This window comes from Mya arenaria, chromosome 11 (genome assembly GCF_026914265.1).
Source record: "Mya arenaria isolate MELC-2E11 chromosome 11, ASM2691426v1".
In the NCBI taxonomy this organism is placed as follows: domain Eukaryota; kingdom Metazoa; phylum Mollusca; class Bivalvia; order Myida; family Myidae; genus Mya; species Mya arenaria.
The window spans coordinates 42,651,557-42,675,158 of record NC_069132.1 but is presented as its reverse complement, the minus strand read 5'-3'; the positions used below and the strand labels follow the sequence as shown (position 1 = coordinate 42,675,158).

At 36.6% G+C, this 23,602-nt stretch overlaps 2 protein-coding genes across 2 annotated transcripts; both read left to right on the top strand.

Annotated features, from left to right (window-relative positions):
* The first annotated feature begins 3,489 nt into the window (after positions 1–3,489).
* On the top strand, positions 3,490–5,687 carry LOC128208553 (uncharacterized). Its single transcript, XM_052912110.1, has 2 exons — positions 3,490–3,858; positions 4,274–5,687. Exons 1-2 carry the CDS (start codon positions 3,521–3,523, stop codon positions 5,685–5,687), a joined length of 1,752 nt encoding a protein of 583 aa, XP_052768070.1. The 5' UTR covers positions 3,490–3,520.
* Positions 5,688–18,502: 12,815 nt separating this feature from the next.
* LOC128208552 (uncharacterized) lies at positions 18,503–20,808 on the top strand. Its single transcript, XM_052912109.1, has 2 exons — positions 18,503–18,837; positions 19,276–20,808. Exons 1-2 carry the CDS (start codon positions 18,503–18,505, stop codon positions 20,690–20,692), a joined length of 1,752 nt encoding a protein of 583 aa, XP_052768069.1. The 3' UTR covers positions 20,693–20,808.
* Positions 20,809–23,602: the final 2,794 nt, after the last annotated feature.

The following is a 23,602-nucleotide window of genomic DNA, read 5'->3' as shown; positions in this document are numbered from 1 at the left end:
GGGATTATGACATTATAATACTTTGTGCTTTCCACTGTATTGACCTTGTTAAGGATCAACATTTAACCTCATTTTCAAGCGAAACAGTTTTATCATTTTCATTGATATTTATATGTATGGACTATTTTATGTATACAGATTTAAACACTGATGTTAGGGATGACATTTTTGTATCGTTTATGTATAAATAAACCTACGTGAATAAATTCATCTCGGCGTTGTCTTTTCATTCAATATACATGTTTTAAATGTTTTATACAAAGCACCTATTTCATAAAAGAGATAAGAACAAGACACATATCCCCCAGGCTTAAACATGACATATATCCCATATACTGGGTTTAAACAATACACATAGCACATATAACAGATTTAAACAATACACATATCCCTCGTAATAGCTAAATACAAGACACATATCCCATACAACAGGTTTAAACAATGAACATATCCCACATAACAAGTTTAAACAATGAACATAACCCATATAACATATTTAAACAAGACACATGTCTCATATAAAAGGTTTCAACAATACACATATCCCATAAAAGGTGTTTAATTAATATACATATCTCACATATCAGGTTTAAATTATACTCATTTTACATAAAACAGGTTTAAATAAGATAATAAACAAATAAAGGTTTAAACAATACACATATTCAATATAACTGCTTTAAACGAGACACCTACCCCATAACAGGTTTGAACAAGACAGTGTCCGTTCCCTAACCTTGGCACATATATATGAACCATGCAGGGTTGCCATAGTAGACCATACACATGTCGTTACGCCGAATACAACTTGTAAACGCCGGATAGACTTATGTGGGAGTTGTATAAGTTGATATTGAAACAGTATACAGCTTACACCGAAAACAGCTCACCGTTAGCTGTACACGTCAAGATGCTGCATATTACATGACTATGGAGGAGTAATATTGTATATACCAGGGGGAATCCAGGGTTTGACCTCAGAGGGAACGGGAGGTAACCTTTTTACCTGCGCCCCTCCCTTAGAACCGATATTGATTTGGTTTAAAGTGTTGGCAGGTAGGTTTGTGGGAAATACCCTAGGTAAAAATTATCACTTCATAGCCCGAACAGAAAAACGTAGGACTACACCTGCTATGATAGCAATTAATTTATGTTGGCTGTCGGGGGGGGGGGGGGAGCTTATTTACCCTCGCAATCGGGTTATACCCATTCGGCGAGCATGTTGGCTGCCACAAGATTTGGAAAGTTTTATACTTCCTGGTAGCAATCTCCATAGGCAATGCGACCAATACGCACTGTTTAGTATTGAACAAATCTTGAAATGTTTAAATATTTTAAAATCTGAAAGGAAAGTTCAAACGTGGATTTATAATTTATTGAAATAGAATGGCTTCAAAACGCAGAAAAATCATCATTTTACGGCAGTTTTATGCCACCATACATTTGCCCTTTAAGTGGCTTAAACCAGTTATGCATATAAAAAGGGCTTACAGCGCCTCGTAAAGTCCGGTCATTGTCATATTTCAATGTGCCTCGAAACGACAGACTCTCCCAACACTCAGTGTTTCATTAGTATCCTGTTGGTTCATTATGAGCATATGTACGACGCACTAAATGATACTGTTGAGGAATCGTCTGGCAAGTCAGCTATTGATGTGTCAAGTTATTTGTGGTCAATGGAAATAATCGAGTTTACTGTGGAGGCATTTTGACCCAATATATATTGGCATTCATGAGGCCACTACATGTCTGTTAATCATGTGACTTGTTACGGCCGGGCTCACACTGAAGCTAACAACCTTGATGATATCCGCAGAGGTATACGAGCCAAATCTGTCTATTTTAAAAATATATATGACAGGTCAGTGAGAATAGCTGTACGAAAAAAAATTGTGCAGTGTATGTTTATGAACTTATAGTTTTGCTCCCCATAGCTTTACAGAGGAAAAAAGGTATATATAAATGAATTTATATAGATTTATAAATATATACTTTATAAATATATTCTTCTTATTTCAAAATCATGTGGCACGACGGTTGTAAATATTTGAATCAGTTGCAGGCGTACTGATATATGTGAAAAAGAGTGCCGGACGAGATCGTTGAGGATCTGCTTGAGATATGTGGGCAGATCCGCCGTCTCGTCGGGAAGGCAGCACTTATCAGTGTCGTCGAACTCCTGCCGAGACGTCACGCGTCAGCTGAAGAGCGGCGGCATGTCTTCCTGGTCGTCAATTCCCAGCGGATCAAGACGGCGGCAGTTGTGCCAACCAGGCACATTTCAAGCGACGGTGTACACCTCACGCACGAGGGTTATCGCGTTCTGCTCAGGTGTCTGTATCATGCAGTACCGGTAGTTAAGGAATATAACGCAACGGCCCTTTTCAGGGCCAATAAAACATTACGGAAATAATGTCTTACAATTGTCAATCAAACACCACCAGTTTCCGTTCTATATTCTGTTAATTAAGTCAAGTTTTATTAGATTTGTTCATACAAAATGACATTAAATGGCGATTAACTGGAATATATCAAAAACACTGTCTTTTCATATTAATTATTTGTATCCCCTTTTTATACAAAACGGACAAACGCGGACATCATACAATATATACGTCTTCAATAATAATTCACCATCCTATAAGTGCATTGGATGCAGCGGTCTTACATTTCTCACGACTTACATTTCTCACACCGTAGTGTGAAATCTGTAAGATCTTGCAAATCTCACGGTCTGATAATTCTCACGCTACACCGGTATTGCAATATTTATTCTGACTAGATAAACGTAATGATATGTCTTCATTTTCCCTCATAAATTATCATTCATATAGTGACACCAATCATAATAAGACATACACCAATCGTGAGGGGTTGAACACCAATGAAATAACTAAGGTGTTCATCAAACAGTTAAAAATGAAAACAAACGTTAAATAAAAACGTTTTATTTACAATTATCTGTGTGGTTTCTTAGTTGTTGGTAGGCACTTGAATAAGTTAATACACAGCTTATAAGCAAAATGAGTTATGCTATTGAATAATTTCTGCATCAAAAACGAATTGCGATATCTAGATATGCCTGAAAGTATAAAGGATTAAATGACTACGAAAGAGTTTTATCGTATACAGGTATAGAGACGATTCAATCATGTTGTCATGTCGATTTGATATATGTCGACTCGCGAGTACGATTTATAAAGACGTGTCTCAATAATTATGTCGAGGTATCTAGTTAATTAGCGAACAGCTCGACGTTAGTATTGCGACACTGATCACTACAACTTTAAAAAGAATTGGCATCTATAATGTAATACTACACCTGAAAAAAATATAATATATTGGCAATCACTATTGTTGGCACATGGTAGCAAAGGTCTATGCAATATAAATCAGTCAGATCTCTATGGGCAATGGAATCAATACAAACGGTTTAGAATTGATCAAGACTTGAAATGTGTTAAATATATTAAAGCGAGATGGGAAAGTCCGTGTGGATTATATGAAATATTGAAATAGAATGGCTTCAAAACACATGAAATCATTAACATACTCAGTGTTAAATGCCTCTGATGAAATACATGATTTTTCCTGCTCTGTGTGTAAGGATGACAATCTCAACACCGAGGCCAAGTATTTCTGTGGGAACTGCTCCAAATATTACTGCAACAAGTGTTTGATATTCCATGCAAAAGTTCTCAAAGAACACATTGTGTTGGGCCGTACGGATGTGGACAAGTGGGTGGGGCAGGGAGACGCCCTGTTAACCTGTGACCTTCACCCTCGAAAGGTATTGGAGCTGCTTTGTGAAGACCACGCTGAGCTATGTTGTAATCTCTGCGTATCACTAAACCACAGGTGATTATTGTTTTCACATGAATCAGTATTTAATACGCATTAAAGAAATATAATAATAAAGCTAAGTGTGCGATATTTGTTTTGGTATCAATTCCTTTTCCTTTCTAAGGAAACTCAAGTATAATTACGATTATCCATGTTTTTGGTTTAATGATAAAATCAAGTTTAAGAAGCCATTTGCAGAAATGAGATACGATACCGTTTCAAATATGTTGATGTTTTGATTTTCTGTTAATATATTTAACATAAAATTTAAAACATGAACCAAAACACATGGTAAGCCTGAATTTTAACAGATTTACATTAAGTCTGAGCATAGAGACCATGTACTGCAATCATTTTAAGTCTAACCATCAAGGATTTTAATTGTATTTCAATTTCATCAATTAATTATCATTCTCTTCATTTGGAACAGGATGTGCCAAAGCATCAGCTTGATATCAGACGTAGCCAGGGGCATACATAAGATGGACGATTTTAAGCAGCTTCCTGCCAAAGTAACCAAGGTATTGTCAAGCCTTAACAAAGCTGGTAAGGCCAGAAAGAGGAACCAGAATTCGCTGAAGGCTTCAGGGAAGTCCATCCTAACAAAGATCAAAAACCTGAGAAAGATGCTAAACGAGCTGCTAGATGAGATAGAGAAGAAGACAGTGGAAGAGATGGACAGTGTCCTGGCTTACCTGGATGGGTTAATACAACAGGATATTGACCAGTGTGACCACCTACATGATCAGTTAAAGGCCTTACTTGACACAATCCAAGCCCGGTGTGAAGACAGCGAGTCCAGCTCCTACATTGGCTACACAAAAGGCCAGGATAAGATTGCAGAGGTCAACAGCCTGCTTAAGCAGATGTCGACCAGACCAGAGGCGACTATCACATTCCAGCCTGACACACAATCTGAACAACTACTGTCTGAACTGAAGACACTGGGATACATCCATGGGTATCCTGACACAAAGTTTCAAAATAATCCGGCTATCATGCCATCACCTAGAGAGATAAAAAAGTTATCTGATATATCTAAAGTTTTCGAGGTACAAGGAAAAAAAGCATTCATTACAAAATTAATTACAGATGAGAAGCCATGTAGAATTACTGCTATTACAGAACTTCCAGGAGGAGAGATTGTTCTTGTAGACAATAGAAATTGTAAAGCAAAGGTGCTAAACAGCATGTTCAAGGTCACAACCCACTGTAATCTCCCAGAGTTTCCATGGGACATCTGCCACATCTCAAATACTACAGTTGCTGTATCTGTTACCTGTGCAACTCATGTCAGATATGAAATCCACTTTCTCACGGTGTCCACTGACACAATCAAGATGACCAGTAAGTTCTCAGTTGACCATCCCTGTGTCTCCATCAGGCACCACCAGGGTCAGCTGTATGTAAGCTCCGGCAATGTCCTGTACCTCTACACCACAGCTGGCAGGCTGGTTAACAAGATACATGAAGATATGTCTGAGCCAAATACAGTGAGTAGCTTTGCATTGAGCACAGATGGAAGTAAGATCTACATAGCTAATAACAGCCGCGATAAAATTGTCACTATTAACAACAAGGGCAATATTCTGGCCACATTGCAAGACCCTGACATTGAATGGCCCTATTGTGCACACGTGAGTGAGTGTGGACATGTGTTTGTGTGCTCAAAGCGATCAGGCACTGTGTTGCAGATTGATAAAAAAGGTAAAAAGAAGCTGTCCACACTGGTCAAGAAGAAAGATGGCATCCACGAGCCACAGGCAGTCTGGTACAGCAGCCGCACTGGCAGGCTTATCATCGGTGGACCCCAGGAGTTCATTCTGGTGGCAGAACTCAAGTAGTGAGACAAAGAAAAATGTAAAACAATTACTTGAAGAGGTAAACATGGATATGTGGTGAAATGAAAAGCTTTATAAACCCTATCAATACAACACAATTACAAACATATCACTCTTCAATAAGTTTCTATTTTACCGCTCTGTAAATATTGCATCATTTACCTAATTATTTATGGAAGACTTTAATGTACATGTAAATATATGCTCAGAAAAAAAACATTAACTCGTTAGTTATACTTTGTATAATTTTGGGAAATATAAAGTTAAACCAATTATCTTCCCACATAGTTTATTTATTATCCAACATTTTTTAATAATATTGTTACGAACTAGCCCCGTGGTCCGTCGACGCTATCAACTGTCCTTTTTAGGCTGACCAAGTATTTGAAATGTTCTCCTGGTGCCCATCAGGTACTGGTAGCAAAACCTCTCAATGGCAGTTAAATTTCATGTAGTCTAACGATTTTTTTTACATTTTGATCCTTTTTCGGGTTTTGTTGGTCATCCAAAGTCACATTGAATAAAGAAGGACCTAAAACTTGTTTTGTATTTAAAGTTGTTTATAGACATCCGACCGCTTAGCTTCCAGCGGTTTACGATGCAGATTTTTTCCTCCCAAATGCACTCTTCGAGGAAATGAATTTTAAAATATCTTTTGGTCCTTTTTGAAAATTTCTGCAAAAATAGTAGAAATGTAATTTTCTTAGTTTGAATTTACGAATGAGAAGAAAATTAATTTCCTTAGATGTAATGAACGCTAGATAGCGCTGTAAGTCAGCACGAGGAAATGTAGTATTGGTCAATGAATTGGTCATTCAGCTTTGGACAGTCAGACTGGCGAGACTAGGCTAATTTGTTCGTGTTTTAAAAACCGGTGTATTTCATTGTGCACGACCTCGTGGTAGGTTATGGCGACAGAATCCTTGATATATACTGAGACTGAGAATCGTGATCCCATTCATTTGCAGCTAAGTACTATTTTGTCAGAATTGAGGAGCTTGAAGCAAGAAGTACATGGTAATAGTTACTCTGTAGCTTCAGAAGTTAAAAAGCTCAATTTAGAGCAGGAAATAAAGTGGCGTTTCGAAGGAAATAAAGTGCAATTTCAATTCAATAATGAACTTGTAGATGCTGTAAAACAATTACAATGGGCTTTATAGCACGGGAAGATTGGATATTGCAATGAACAGTTAAGTGAGATGTCGGACACATTACACAAGAAAAATAAGTCGACAAGGATTGCAGATAGTTCCGACGGCGAATGGGAAACAGTACGCCGGTACGAGTTAAACCCAGTAGCAAGCGACAGTGAAGATGAAACTAAAATTCACAGGGCTGATCTCTCAAGAAGAAACGCTCTTCAAGTGGTAAAGGCCATGGCTTTTCTAGCAATCGCATGTCTTTGCAGCCGCCTTTTCCTGTGGGAGGGGGACGAGGTCGTTTTCGTCCATACGGACTCGTAAGCAATACCTCCGGTTACTGTCCAGGCTTCACATCCTGTTGCAGCTACGGTACTGTCCTAGGCTTTGGCAGACCCTCCGCTCCCGGTCCATGCTTCGCGTGCGGGTGAACCACCCGCTTCCGACGTAACTGTCCCCACGTCCTTACAGATGTCCATTTTTTCGAGTATGAAGAGGGTCAGAAGAATTTGAATGTTAAGGGTAGGTTCAATTCAATGATCATTTAAACTTTTGGCAAACCATTGACGCTAATGATTTTCTTTTGCATATTATAAATCATATTTATAAGAATCCTTTATATTCAGAGCCACAAGAAACAGTTCAGAATTATGTTAAAAAACGCTTGATGTTAAATTTAAGAGAGGTTAATAAACATCTATGGAAGCAGTCTGTTAAATATGAAGACATCAAAACTGCATTGGCTTTGATTCAGAACGGATATTTCAAGATCAAGTTCGATCTTACAAGTGCATATCATTGTGTGCTGATTAACGTGCCTCATACGAAGTATTTAGGGTTTTCATGGTATGACAAGGGGGTAATCTCGTATACTACAAATTTGTGGTTTTGCCATTCGGATTATCGTCTGGTTATTATTTATTTAGCAAGTTATGTCGACCCTTGATTAATAAATGGCACGGTGAAGGCTTGCTGGTTACAATGTTTCTAGATGATGGTCTTGCTTTTTCGAGTACATATGACAGTGTTTTGAGATTAGGTATTCACATTTAGTCAGATTTATTAAAATCCGGCTTCATTCCAAACTCGACAAAATGTATATGGAACCCTGTTTAAAATTTAGAATATTTGGGCTGCGATCTTGATACTTTGCAAGGTACCATTTCCATAACAGTTTGTAGACTGAGTAAAGCATATTCAACTATCAAAGAGTTGATTGGTGCAGCTGATAAAAGGTTTCGTGTATCTGTTAGAAAAGTTGCTAGTTTAGCTGGATAGTTGATTTCGATGGCAGTTGTTATTGGGAATATTTCACAAATTATGACTAGGTATTTGAGTGCTGACATTTTAAATGCACGCTATAGGGGTTCGTATATTTTTGAACGATGAGAGTAGTAAAGAACAGTAGTTGTTTTGGAGTCTTAATTTAGCATTAGTGAATACCAAAAAGCTTGAGCAGTCAAAAGCCTGTACTAAGGTAGTTTATTCAGATGCTAGTGATATTGGGTACGAAGGGTATGAGGCTAGTACTGTAAATGGAGTTTCGCAAGGAATCGGGTCAAACGAAGAAAGTGTAAAGTCGTCTACATGGCGAGAGTAAGTTGCAGTGTACAGAGTATTAATTGTTGTCTTTGGTACATATTGTAAGTCACCAAACGGTTAAATGGTATACTGATAATCAAGGTGTCCGATCAATTGCTGTAAAAGGTTCAATGAAAAGGGAAATACAGGATGTTGCGTTTAGTATTTTCCAGGTTTGCATGGCAAACTCTATTTCACTAGAAATGGAATGGATACCTAGGTTTGAAAATGAAAAGGCAAATTATTTGTCAAGGTTATCAGATTTTGATGACTGGGAATATCCAGTAGCATTTTGCAAAAGAGTTTTGAGAGATACGGTCAATTACAAGTTGATTGGTTTGCATCATTTTATAATACAACATTACCGAAAGTTTATTCTAGATTTTGGAATCCGAATTGTGCAGGTATAAATACATATGCTGAAAACTGTAGCGGTCAGTTAGGATTGTTTGTGCCGCCAATTGCAGTTATTCATAGAGTGGTTGAGAAAATGATAGAGCAAGAGGTATTTTAGTGTGTCCGTGTTGGAAATCATCATTGTTTGGGGCATTTTTGTGTAAAAATGGTGTGTTTATCGATGAAATTATCGATTGGTTTGATTTACCCTAAGAGAAGCAGTATTATGTAACATGTAAAAATGGAAAGGGGATGTGTGGAAATGCTGAACTGAAATTTAGAATGTTGGCGTTAAAATTTGATTTTAATAAAGCGAAAAACTGTGTTTTAAAAGACTGAAAATATGTCTTTGACAGTGGATACTCTCCCTTGAGAGACGTTCTTGATATTTGCAGTATTGCTGTCAAGAGGCGGTATCGCCTGAATATTTACACTTGTCACTGCGGTATCGCAAGAGTGACGCAGCAGTATTGCTGTCAAGAGGCGGTATCGCCTGAATATTTACACTTGTCACTGCGGTATCGCAAGAGTGACGTTACAGTATTGCTATATAGCAGAATTTGCCTATCAATGATTATTGAAAACGTAGTAAGAAGCACATGCTGGGTTACTTATGATATAATTAACTTTAATTTTGCATAGAGAAGAACAATTTATGTTTGTGTTTTAACATGACAAATTTATTATTTGTAACAAGTTATGTTATGCGAGTAAGATAATTGTTATTGTGATTTTGTTTAATACATTTATTTTTTAGGTTCATGAACAAGAAATTGACGAACTGCCTGACGTGTTGGCTTCGCAAGTCACGCGCATTCACCACGGACACTTAATATCATGGTGCATTTATGCGTTTTCATAAATGGGCGTTGTGTAATGGGTTAGGGACGCTTAACCCGCTAAAAGTCTTGTAGTTGCTATTTATTTAGCATCTTTAATTCAAACCGCTAAAACACCAAGTCCTGTGACTGCTGCCTTTTATGCAATAAGATGGTCTCATGAAATGTTCGGTTTAGTTTCTCCTACAAATTCTAAATTAGTAGTGAATATTTTCGAGTCCGCAAAACACATATTGTCTAGACCAAATATTAAAAAAGAACAAATAGATATAGATATTTTAAATAGCATTACGACAGATTGTATACAGCAGAAAACATTAAAAGTCAGCGTATCATTTGTGCATTTTTTGGTAGCCTTTGCATGCTTTTTGAGAAGTTCCGAGTTATCAAATATTTGTGTATGTGACATTGTTGTTCACGATTCTTATATGGCTATATTTATTGAAGGGAGTAAGACTGATAAATATCGTGATGATGCTTGGGTTATGATTGCTAAAACAAATACAAAGCTATGTCCAGTTGAGAATGTTAAGAAGTTGATTATTTGGAGCAAACTGGTAGATAAGCAGTATTTGTTTTGCAACATATGTTTAACAAAAGACGGTTACAAAACTAGAAAGGCAAATACGAAAATGTCGTATACGAACCTCAGGGATTTTTTTTCTAGGGGCTTTAACGCATCATGTAAAAGATGTTAATAGATATTGCCTGCACTCTTTAAGATCAGGTGGTGCTACTGTTGCTGCAAACAATGGTATTAAAGACAGACTTTTTAAAAGACATGGCCGTTGGGTCAGTGAAAGTGCAAAGGATCATGAGGTTATATCAAAGATGATATACATGAACGTTTATCAGTTTCATTGAGTTTAAGACTGGAATGTGACTTGTTGGTGTTAATATACGATTGTATTAATGTATGTATGATTTCAAGGCCTTTCTGTATAGATTTAGGGTTCATCAAGTTTTTACAATGAAGTGCCCGTTCTTTTTATTCAGTTGACTGTCCAGCTGCTTACTCAATTACAGTTAATGTATTTCGTAAATAGTTGTTCGTTTTTATTTATTAAAAATACATTTTGAAGTGACATTTAACATTAAGATTTGTTTTTGAAACGTGATCTGATCAATATATTAAAGGGCGGGCACACAAACCGAGTCAGTACTAGGGGCGCTGACAGTGCTTCGAATTTTAGTATTTAATTGTACCACATTAAGTGTGAAACTATGGTTCTGCTTGAAAGTTTTTACTGTTTTGCATTTATTTGTGGACATACAGGCATTTTCATTCACAATTTTTTGTTCAAGGTAAAATACTTGGCAGAATATGGTGGGAGTCAGTGACACAGTGGACATGGTTTCTTTGATAATGAAGAGGGTGTTGACAACAAATCTTGCCAGCCAATACAACCTAACGAGAACCAAACAAAAAAGAAACTAGACGGACTCAGCTTGATTAACATCTTTTTCAGTACGTGGTTTTGTTGTTGTTTATATTAAGGTGTGCTAAATGAAACTACCTATGCAATGCATATACATCAATGGATTTAAAAAAATAATAATTTAAATACCTATGTAAATTTATCTGCCTAGCTAAAATTACCATATATAGTTGACGATAAAATGCTGCTTATTTATTACTAAACATTTGATAATCACTTTGATGAAATAGCTGTCTCGGATTTTCATCTATCCACTAACACCATTTACAGGATGTCTACAATTGAACCCAGCAACACGCTCTTGTAACCGCAATGAAATGGAGAAGGCCATCCAGAAGTTGCTTTTCGAGTCTCGAGGTCTTGAGGTTGGCCGCAAAGACCGATTTACGACTCAAAATTCAACCAACAAAAATTGTCACAATATTTATCACCGATTTCAAATTGATTATATACAAAATGTATGCATCAAACACATCAATTTCGTGTGACATGTTATGTAGTTTGTATGCAAAATGTATCACAATAATGTAATAATGAGATATCTCCAACTTTTGCCCTAAATTTTCATATCGTTAAGGGTTGCACAAGTATGTTCCCAAGTTACAGTGTCAATAATGTCATATTTTACTTCGATATTTTTTTCCCTGATGATCAATGTAAGCGAAACTTGTTGGCATTGAATAATTATCGTTATATCTCGGATGATGTTGGTTTTTGTTTCATTATAATGTTTTCTTACCCTGGGTACACCATTTTAAACTTTGATACACTAATTACACTCACTATAAATTATAATTATTTTAGATGAAGTAAAAAATTTGGCTGAATGAAATATTAAAGTTACTTCAGTGTGTTACGCTTAAGAACTTTTGAAAAATTGAGGCCACATGACTATAATTATATCAATTATATATAGAATGCTAATTAACTATTTCTCGATTCAAATGTCGCCATAAAAAAGTTTTCACGCACCTTTCAAGAAATAATGCTCCACTCCGATCAGGACTATTTTAAGACGATTTGACTATCAACATAATCTGAATCAATGCGCGCATATCCATGACGACCACGAATTATCAAATATCCATACGCATTATTTTTACTACGTACAAAAGAGTTCCAGCAAAAAATACATTGTTACTTAATTTTGTTTAACTGAGGTGTTAGAAAAAGCATCTACCATAGCAGCTCGTGTAAGATAGGTTCATCCCGACCCTACGCTCGGTGTGGGATGAACCTATCTTACACTCTCGGCCATGGAAGATACTTATAGTCTTTCGATTTGTGTATTTTTTAAACACATTTGTTAAAGCATTCGGAGCTCCTCGGCCGTTTTTATCGAAAACAACATCGGATGTATGCCAGTACATCAGTTGAAGTAGTTTGTATTTTTTTTATTATATCATTAAATTACATTAATTATATGTAGGGTTATAGAGCTGAATGTATTGATCTAAGTTTAAACTGATTGCCAGTGAAGTGTATTATTGCAAACATAATTAAGATTTCCAAAAGTAGTCATAAAGTTTAACTGCTGAATAAAATTACTAAGCGATCTACTTGCAGCGGACTTAAAAGTACCGCCTTTTGAGTATGTAAACCGTCCAAATACATCCGAGGTTGTTTTCGATAAAAATGGACGAAAAATGGTCGTTAAAGCCTTTTAAATGTGTTTTTTACCTGTAATTTTGACACGCCTTTTCAGTTTGATAGCTTTAAGTGACAGATAAAATCAATAAAACAAAGTTTACACTTATTATGAAGTTATTAATCAAATTCCCATATAAATGTACTAGATCTTTTTAGCTTGGTATTGTCAAACCAAACTGAAAAAAATGTGTCAAAATTTCAGTCACATTTCTTGTGTGTCACTTCTATATTGCCAGTATTACCCAATATCTTAACATTGTCCGTATTTAATTTTTGTTGACTTTTTTAGTTTGTACATCTTGTTTTACATTTCTGCAGTTTTCATGTTAATAAACTTAATAAGATTATTGCTATCTTTGTTGTGAAATTAAATATTATGTTGACATTATGTCATTTGAACTTCTCAACATAGCTGTTGGTCTAGATAAGTTCATAACCAATAAAAGGATAGTAATGCAATAGGAATCAATATATAATAACATGTAATAACATAAGTAACAGTTTAACCCAAATTTATTGCTTAGGTAGGGCCCATATACAGCCCACATACACCATGTGGGACCCAAATTTGGGTCCCATATCAAGCCCTGTTCCAAACCCCATGTGGGGCCCATTTGGGTCCCATATCAAGCCCTGTTCCAAAACCCATGTGGGGCCCATTTGGGTCCTAAATCGATCCCTGTTCCAAAACCCATGTGGGGCCATATGAGTCCCACATTCATCCCATATGGGACCAACATGGAGCCCTGTTGCAAAACCAATGTGAGCCCCAGATTGGTAGCCCACATGGGACCCATATGGTAACCCATGTGGGACCCATATGGGTCTCATATGTTTTGCTGGCTGGGAAGGATAATGAAAGATAATGATATGCATATCTGCATCAAATCAGTCGGTTCATTAGTAATGCTTAAGTTCTAATTCTAAATTGTACACACTTAAGTCTATTTTTTGGCACTCAACTAAACATTGGTTGTTTTCGGCTTGTCATACGGAAGATATCTCATTCATGCATGCTTTCGAAAGGAATGTTTTTACGTTGTATCATCATAAATGACATTTTAACTTGTTGTCTTAAGAGACCGGTACTTAATGATCGCAACAACATATTCTATTTCGTGTTACTTATCCCTTTTCCGAAATTTCACACACAATTTTGTTTTACACTGCTATGCGAAAACAAATAATTATCAAGTTGTTGAAATAAAGGTGTGAAAAAATGGCTTTGATATAATGTCTTTGTAAACGTTCTATTATAGACTTCAAAGAGACTCGGATTATAAGATGTAAATCTAGTAAGTAAATCAGAGACGATTTGGGATTTTAGTACTTTTTCAAGCAAAGTCAAGTCAAGTCAACCATTGTTTCATCTGTAGAACAGCTCTACTCAATTATGGCTTAATCTAAAATCGTCTAAAACTGAAATTCTCCATCGAAAAGTTAAATATAAAGACGGGTAAACTTATGACCCTTATAAATTCTGTATTTCTTATATCTGCTTTAATCTAGCCATGCGTCCAATAGATAAATAATTTTTAAAATAGCCTTGATGTTAACGCTTATATTGCACGGAGACGAGAAATCGATAGAGATCACCGTTAGCCGGATAAGCTCCAAGTAGGCGATGCAGTGCTGATGACGCCGTCACCAAGGTTACGAAACATTTCTCAAATTGTTATCTCCAAAAACCAGACTTGGCTTGACTAAGAGAGTAGACATGAAAGACAGATGTAACGAACGACCCGACACTGAAGACGATGTCGCCGGACGGCAGAATCTTTATATTAATGCCATGCTGAGCAGTCATAACGGAATACTAGTTTAATGTTATTTTTAGCAGATTAATAACTGCAAGTTTTATAGTGAAATTGACATCTTAGAAAAAAAAACCCAAATCGCTTACCACCATCTATCACAAAGTAAAATCCACAAACCGTAAGGACATATTTTTTCTCCGTCCAGGATGACTTTGTCAATGGTTCACAGAACTTCTTCAACTCGCTAGGAGGAGCTCACACAAAGGTCAGTGAGGGGTCAACCTCAAAATAATTTTATACAAGTTCAAGAATCAAGTGAAGTTATTCAGCAAAAGCAGATATTGAATTTGGCTGTCCATGGAATGATTTACATATCATATGGACTTTACAGTAACCGTGAGTAACATGTAGAGTTTGAAAATCGGACTCCATTTGCTATCGATAAGCGAATCGAATCGGACCAAGCATTTCGATTTACTATCGGACAATACTCGAAAGTTCATAATATGTGTGATGCTATAGTCATGCTATTTGCAACAGTTAGTAAATTTCCAAATTTCAAAATGATGCACACATCATCAAGTAAGTTATCTTAGTATTTTATCCATGTATATTAAATATTTGTGAGCCAGCTTAAAATTCAATTACCTGTTATATTGAACATTTCATTTGAATATCTTATTTTCATAAAACTTTTACAAAAAAAGTTAATTAGTTAATAACAAACGATAGCAAAAACAGGTTTCAAAAACAGAATGCATCGAGCCGGGATCCCCGGTATTTGCAGGTAAGACCGGACCCACTACACCATAGAGACAGGTTATTGAAGAAGGTTTTATGAAATGTATAATCAATTAAAATAATTGGTAATTTGGGGGAGTGTTTGTAAGTTTTACAGCAAAAGTATTTACATTCACCGCATTTGTGAGAGAGTGACCTCCCTTGTTAAAATGAACGCAACGAGAATTTTCAGGAAAGAAAAATTGACATTAACTCGACTTTTACCACAAAACAAAAAATACCGGAAGTAACATAAGTGACATGGATTTTCGACAACCACTACCGATCGTACCCGACATAGCATTGTCAGCGACGATTTATCGATTGTACTCGATAATCGCTGCATCACTAGCAACATGGAATAAATGGCACGAACAATTTCATGCGATTCAATTTCATGGCATGTTATTGCAGCATTGCGAACGGAAGTCAAGCGTAATAAAAACTTGAATTTAATATATGCACATACTTATGCATACGCTTTCTTCCTAAATAAAGTCAAAAGTATGAATATGTAGCACGTAAAAGATCAATATATGAAGGTGATGCAGGCATAGATCAAGTAAATTAAACATTATGATTTAGTATCATTAGCATGGTAAGAAAAAATTACTACACACAGTTTATGGTTTCATAGCAAAGTGCGCTGCTTTAAATGACTATAAAGAACTAATATTTCGCGTAAAGTACTAGTTACCAGGACTATACAGTTAATTATACTAAGATGCTACTTAATTCACTAGAAGAAGGTAATACTAACACTTGGATAAAACATCTTTATAACTCGCCGATAAGCAGCAGAATTTGGCATTAACGCTTGACCAATGATAATAACTAGTTGATCTTGCTATTGCAGAGGCTAGTCTAAATAATTGTATGTCGACAGATGTTTGTACGATTTTGGATATCTCAAATTCTGGAATAGGCACCAGTCAATTGTAACCATGGTCCCCCAGGTCAGGGGGTATACCGGGAATAGCCGGGGAAATGGTCCGTGTTTTCCCCCAGATGGCCCCGCAGTGCCGGATGAATGTGGTTTTGTTTTTGCGCCAAATATTGCGGGGAATGGGCCTAAACTAGGATGTCACCGAGGTGCGCGGGTCATTGGCGAGGATTTTACCAGCAGTTTGTTTTCGCAGGGCGAGTATTGTAACGGGAATTGAATGAACCGAAAGTCAATGTCCCAGCTATTCCCCAGACCTAGTCGGCCGTTGTTACAACTGACTGGTGCATTAGAATATACCCGTATAACACATCAATTACTTGAGACACGGATACTAGTGTCAGTCGATTTCCATACATGTCCGTAAAATTCGTGTAAAATGGACTATGGTTGTAAAATGAATACTAAATCACCCTCATTGGCATGATAGTATGCGAAAGAGTTGTCTAGTGTTGTGTTATAGAGAAAACTGTAAAAACACTCACTTGTCCAGCTCGATTACCACCAAGCAATGCAGCCTCATTTAGTGGACCATCATCAAGATTGCACAAAAGTTGGCCTGAGGTCACCTCTGCCCAAGCGGTCCCTGGTTTCTTTAATTAGAAAGAACTTTCTCAGAAGCACAAGGCCAGCTTTTAATAATTTGTATGTATCATCATGAATTGGTTTTGAACTAAAATAGTTGTTGTTCCTGTGGTCAAAGTTTGACTTGCCTTTGGGGTCCTAGGATTTCAATACACAGGTGCGGTTAAAACCTTTAAAAATGCTCGTAAATCGAAAACCCTTGACATAAGTTATGAAGCCACATGTAATGGTTCTTTACCCAGAACAGATTATAAGTCTGATTTGCAAGTATTTATACTTGATGTAATCCTAAGACTAAATGTTAGGTTACTTTTGATTTAACACTTGCCAGTTGTTTGTCGCGCCATCGAATGTTGAAACAATGTTGAAACTAAAACATGTAAACATCTACTAATGGCGACATTGTAAATTTTGTATTATGCTCTTTTCAAAATATTTGAACAATTTTGACAAAATTTCCTTAACAAATACAGCTGAAATATGTAGTCTTTGCTTGGCTCAATTTCTTTATTGGCTTGAACTGAATGTAAAGGACCAATTTCTTTATATTTAAGCTAAGCATTCATGCTTCGCTCGAATTCCCTTATGCTCGAGGTACTTTTGCCTGTCCCAGGAAGCTCGAGCCAACGGAGTTCGACTGATTGCTTGATATTTGGACATTATTATTTCCCATTTAAGCTTGCAATATTTTGCTTTCGTTTTAACATTCAAGTACAATAAGTTTTTTATAAATAATAACATAACACTACATTATGGACACTTGAAGATTGGAAATTGGTCTAATATAAGATGTTTTTAGGATGGAGCTTTACTCCATTCACTCTAATTGCAAGTATTCATACTTGATGTAAGCCTTAGACTTAAGATTATGTAACTTTTTGTAACACATTTGACAGTTGTTTTAATGTTGAACAACACTTTCGAGATCATTATTCACCAACAGTTCAAAGTTGAAGACTGAATATCGACTCAAAAATACAAAATGAATGCAAATTTGAAATTCTGATGTTGCCACTTGAACCATAGGTTTTCAAGTTGTAAGACAATATAGTTTTCACTTTTAGTACACAATCGATCGATATAATCAAGGCATTGCCGCAATCAACACTTTCAGTGCTTTGATTTCTGTTTAAAATTGGAATATTTCAGAGGCTCATTTGGAAAAAAATCAGGTGTCGCCGCGCCTACTGGCCACGACAAGTATGGTAAAAATGCCCCGGTTATAAGCGAATAATATTAATAGTATACTACGACTTTTATAACATGTAAGAGTATTTTGGTTATCGAATATTCGATCGAAAGAAATTCCGAATATTCGAATATCAATTTGCAAATCGTTTGTATCCCTAGTATATATAAAGCAAATTGAGTGAAACTTTATAAGAATATATGCATATTTGCGTATCGAGATTATTAGTGAACATGCCAACATAATTATGTTGTCATGTAGGGTTATAACTCGGAAGTTGACAGGATTACATAATCACTACTACTTGAAAAAACGGATAACAATTTGTTGACTGTAACTACTACCGGAATATTTATACTCCCTGGTAGCAAAGGCCTAGGGTTATAAATTAGTCTGTTCTCCATGGAAAATGCGATCAATACACACTGTTTAATATTGGACATAACTATCTAAAATATTTAATCGATTTTAATTTTGAAAGAAAATCTCAAAAGTAGAATATATAAACTATTGAAATAGAATGGAATCAAAACTAAGGAAATCATTTCACTCAGTGTTGAATGCCACTGATGTGGTACATGGGTTTTCCTGCTCTGTGTGCAAAGATGACAATCTCAACACAGAGGCCAAGTATTTCTGTGGGAACTGCTCTAAATATTACTGCGACACGTGCCTGACATTGCATGCAAAACTCCTCAAAGAACATAGTGTGCTGGGACGTAAGGATGTGGACAAGTGGATGGGGCAGGGAGACGCCCTGGTAACCTGTGACCTTCACCCTTCAAACGTCTTGAAACTGTATTGTGAAGACCACGCTGAGCTGTGTTGCACTCTCTGTGTATCATTAAACCACAGGTGATTGTTTACATTATTTTTTTAAGTAAAATCATACATTTAAGAAATATGAAATACCATATATTTTCAAAATACATATAATGTTCCTTATAACAGGATCAAGCTAAGCTCACTAGTTTTGTTGTGAGATCATTTTTGTATGTATTCGTTCATTTCAAAGGAAACTTAACTATAATGTTGATAAGCCATGCTTTGGTTTAATATTATACTCAAGATCAGGAATTTATTAAAAAAATATGATATTGTTTAGGGGAAATATGTTGATGCTGATGTGATGATTTCCTGTTAATAGAATTAACATGAAATATACAGCATGAAACAATACACATGTTAAACCTGATTTCTAACAGATTTTACATTCGGTCTGAGCATATATGCTAGTATTTTAACTGTATTTGAATAGCATACATTAATTATCATTCGTATCATTTGAAGCAGAATGTGCCGAAACATCAGCATGATAGCAGACCGAACCAGGGGCATACACAAAATGGACAACTTCAAGCACCTTCCTGCCAAAGTAACCGAGGCATTGGCAAGCCTTAACATAGTGGGCGAGAATAGAAAGAAGAACCAGAATTCACTGCAAGCTTCAGGGAAGTCCATCCTGACAAAGATAAAGAACCTGAAAAAGACACTAAACCAGCTGCTAGATGAGCTAGAGAAGAAGACGCTAGAAGCTATGGACATTGTCCTGACAGACCTGAATGGATCAATACAGAAGGATATTGACCACTGTAACAATCTACACGATCAGCTGAAGGCCTTACTAAACAAGATCAAATACCGGGGTGAAGACAGCGAGTCAAGCTCCTACATTGGCTACACAAAATGCCAGGAGAAGATCGAAGAGGTCAACAACCTGCTCAAGCAGATGTCCACCAGACCAGAGGAAAGTATCACATTCCAGCCTGACACACAAGCTGAACAACTACTGTCTGAACTGAAGACACTGGGAAACATCAAGGGGTACCCTGACACACAGTTTCAAAAAAATCCTGCTTGCGTGCCATCACCTAGAGAAATCAAAATGTCATCTGATATACCTGAAGTTTTTAAGTTAAAAGGGGGAAAAACATTCAGTATAAAATTGAACACAGATAAGCAGCCCTGCAGTATTACTGGTATTACACAACTTCCAGGAGGGGACATTGATCTTGTAGACAAATCAAATTGTGAAGTAAAAGTGCTAAACAGCATGTACAGGGTTATATCCCACTGTCAACTCCCAGAGTATCCATGGGACATCTGTCATATCTCGAATAATGAAGTGGCTGTAACAGTTACATGCAGTATTCCCGTCACATGTGAAGTCCACTTTCTCACCGTTTCTACTGGCACAATCAAGATGACTAGAATTTTCTTAGTTGATCATCCCTGTGGCTCCATCAGGTACCATCTGGGTCAGCTCTATATAGGCTCCAAAACTGCCCTGTACATATACACCACAGCTGGCAGGCTGGTTAAAAAGATACATGAAGACACATTTGCGCAGTACACAGTGTTCAGCTTTTCATTTAGCACAGATGGAAGTAAGATCTACATAGCTGACCCAAGCCGCAGTGCAATTGTCACTGTTGACAAAACGGGCAATATTCTTTCCACATTGCAAGACACTGACATTGAATGGCCCTCTTATGTACACGTGAGTGAGTTTGGGCATGTGTTTGTGTGCTCCTTTTTCTCCGAAACCGTATTGCAGATTGACATAGAAGGCAGACAGAAGCTGACAACACATGTCAAGACGAAAGATGGCATCCATGACCCACTTGCAGTCTGGTACAGCACCCGCACTGGCGAACTAATCATTGGTGGAGAACAGGATGAAATTCTGCTGGTAGAACTCCAGTGTTGAGACATAGGAACATACTGTAGAACTATTACTTGAAGAAGTTAACATGGAAATGTGGTGGAACTAAAACATACAACTCAATATTTACACCTCAACATCCATTCCTTAAATGAACTGCATTCCGGCAATTGCGATTATCATCAGATCGTTCTTTTAACGAACAAGTGAGAAAGAATTACTATCAGTTTTTTTAAATGATTTGAATTTTTTTTATCTCTTTTTGAATGAAAAAATGCAATATTGGTGTAAATATAAGTAATGACTTGCGTAATTGATGTCAATATCGAATATATGAACGGAATGGGGCTGGAAAAAGTACGCGTGGAGTTACTCGGACATCAATCCCGCATTTCATTCCTTAAAACAATACAACACATTTACTAGCATATCACTTTTTAATATGTATCAATTCTACCGTTCTGTAAATATTGCATAATTGACCTGATTGGTTTATTAGTACTTAAATTTTGTACAATTAATTAGGGAAATACATACATCACGTTTCACAAATAAATTTACCACATAGTTTACCTTATATACAACATTAGCTAAAGCAATAAAACAGAAAATACAAACTTATTCCAGTAATTTACACTTAATTCTTAACATGGGTATCTATATGAAACCTTCTGCCAAAGTCAATATCCATCCCTTGTCTTAATCACAACTACACGTCTACCACGTTGCTGACGTCTTGTTCGCTACGCTACTTTACAGTAAGAATGTTGCCATCTGCCCTTTGTTGATTAAACATCGATTCATCCGTGAAATCGATCCGAATACATTGTATTCTACTCCAGCCAACATGTAGGCGAGCCCAATTTAAAACGTCATGCACGGTGATGCGTAGTCTTCAGACTACCGACGTAAGGGCGACGAGCAAGTTTCGCAGACTTCAGACGTTTACGAGCCGTGAAAAACGAAAGTCTGATTCGTTAGGTAGTTCTTAGTCGGTCCACAAGCTTTCGGGCGACCATAAAACGAAAACGTCGAGATGACGCTGCAACATACTGTGCACGTTTATTACGTACTCTAAGAGAAAACAATGTATTAGTGTGGTCGATCGTAAATTTGATTGCGTATAGGTGATAACTTGATCAATCACAGGTTGTATACAAGTACTTTAGTTAAACTCTTAAAATGGATTAATTAAAGGGATGTAAACGAATGGCAAAATTAAACTTCGATATCCCAGTCTTTGGTTTACTGTTGCTGGGTCACTGTGATGAACCTGTCTGTAGCGTTGGACGTCCATGTGTCGGTCGTTAGAGGTACTCTGTATGGACTCCAGGCTCTCAGCGAGGGCGGCCTTTTCATCATCATACCTGTCTACAGTCAAATCCAGACATTGGAAGACTTGAAAAAATAGTAGTGAGATACAAGAGATCCGGGTCCGATACAATAGCTGTTTTCGAATAGTCCTCTTGGTTCTTTAACGTGCTCGGTGTAAAGCACCGATACACGTGAAACACTATTACTGGGTTGAACAAGTACTGAGTGCATTTCTATCCGAGATGCTATATTGTGTCTCTATTATGACATGAAACATGAATATTTATTTATATGATCATTGGTGATTTATTTGACCATTTGATTACTTACATGCATATAATTCCCTATTTGTAAATGTATACTCATGGACATATTGTCTATTGTATTTGTTAATAAACTAAACTAAAACTAAACTATCCGAGTACTACCCTTCCAATACCGCTAGACAAGGGAGCTACTGGTACCATATGTTAACGCCATTCGGTTTGACGCGGCCGGTTTGTGAACCCTCGACCTTCCACATCCAAACAAACCCTCTACCACTGAGCTATCTGGGCTTTCAAACCGGCACACGATTCTAACACGAATGGTTCGACATGATACAGTTTAACCAAGAGCAACATACGCTAAAAGGTTACAGAAACCATCGGATTCCACATTGCTGATGGGCAATTACTACTTCACTACCATATTTACAACTTCTTTGTAATTTCCTCGGAACACAAATGACTTTTTTGACAGGATTCAGTGAGATATTCATTAACTGCTGTTTGCTAGTGGTACTTACACATCTCGGATGCTAAGCCTTCATCTGATTCCAGGAATTAGTTAACGTTCCCATAAACGCCAAACTCGAGATGCATAGTGTGCACATGTCAGATTTCCTGTAAACATATCGCATGAAGTAATACTATACTTCAAATGTGGCTGTCATATTTAACGTTGATAAGAAAAGAAAGAAATACAAATCATGCATACCGGACGTCTTTTTGCAGTCGTGTGACGAGTGCTGGGGTTTAAACTTGTCTTACACACCCCGTGTAAGATATGTCACGCGTAACAACGCGCCACCCTTTTTTTCTTTTATTGTTTGTTTCAATAAAGTGCAGTCAAATATATTGGTATGCATTACTTTCAATTAAGAATGATTTTTCTGCTGGAAATATCCGACCCTACTCTACGTGACTTAAAAATTCGGCATATCTCGTTATCGGCTTACGCACCTGCTCTCGGGTCAGATTTTTTCTATCCGGACCGGAAACACATGATATATACTTGTAATCTTGTTATTTAATCTTAGAATAAGAATCAAGAAGTTACTTTAACCGAATTGAGCAATATTGCATAGCTTAATTGCGTGAAATCTACTGATTATCATCATATAATTGGATCAATCTTTGTGAAGTCAATTGATTATGCTTGTTCTTATCAGTTTAACATGCATTAATTTGTCCTTGTTATATTGATATTAGAAAAAGGATATAAAGAAATATTTTTACATTAGACCAAGCATGTATAAGTTTATAGAATTGTTAAAATCTGAAAATAAAAATATAATATTCAAACTGTCAAAATAATTATATTAAAGAATATGTAAAAAATTCTCTTACTTATGATAATTAGTATTATATGCTCATCCTC

Bases quoted from the DNA above. Each gene is read 5' to 3' on its own strand.
- LOC128208552 (XM_052912109.1), top strand. From the start codon at position 18,503: ATGGAATCAAAACTAAGGAAATCATTTCACTCAGTGTTGAATGCCACT. The intron at 18,838-19,275 runs GTGATTGTTTAC...CATTTGAAGCAG, and splicing joins TGTGTATCATTAAACCACAG to AATGTGCCGAAACATCAGCA.
- LOC128208553 (XM_052912110.1), top strand. From the start codon at position 3,521: ATGGCTTCAAAACACATGAAATCATTAACATACTCAGTGTTAAATGCC. The intron at 3,859-4,273 runs GTGATTATTGTT...CATTTGGAACAG, and splicing joins TGCGTATCACTAAACCACAG to GATGTGCCAAAGCATCAGCT.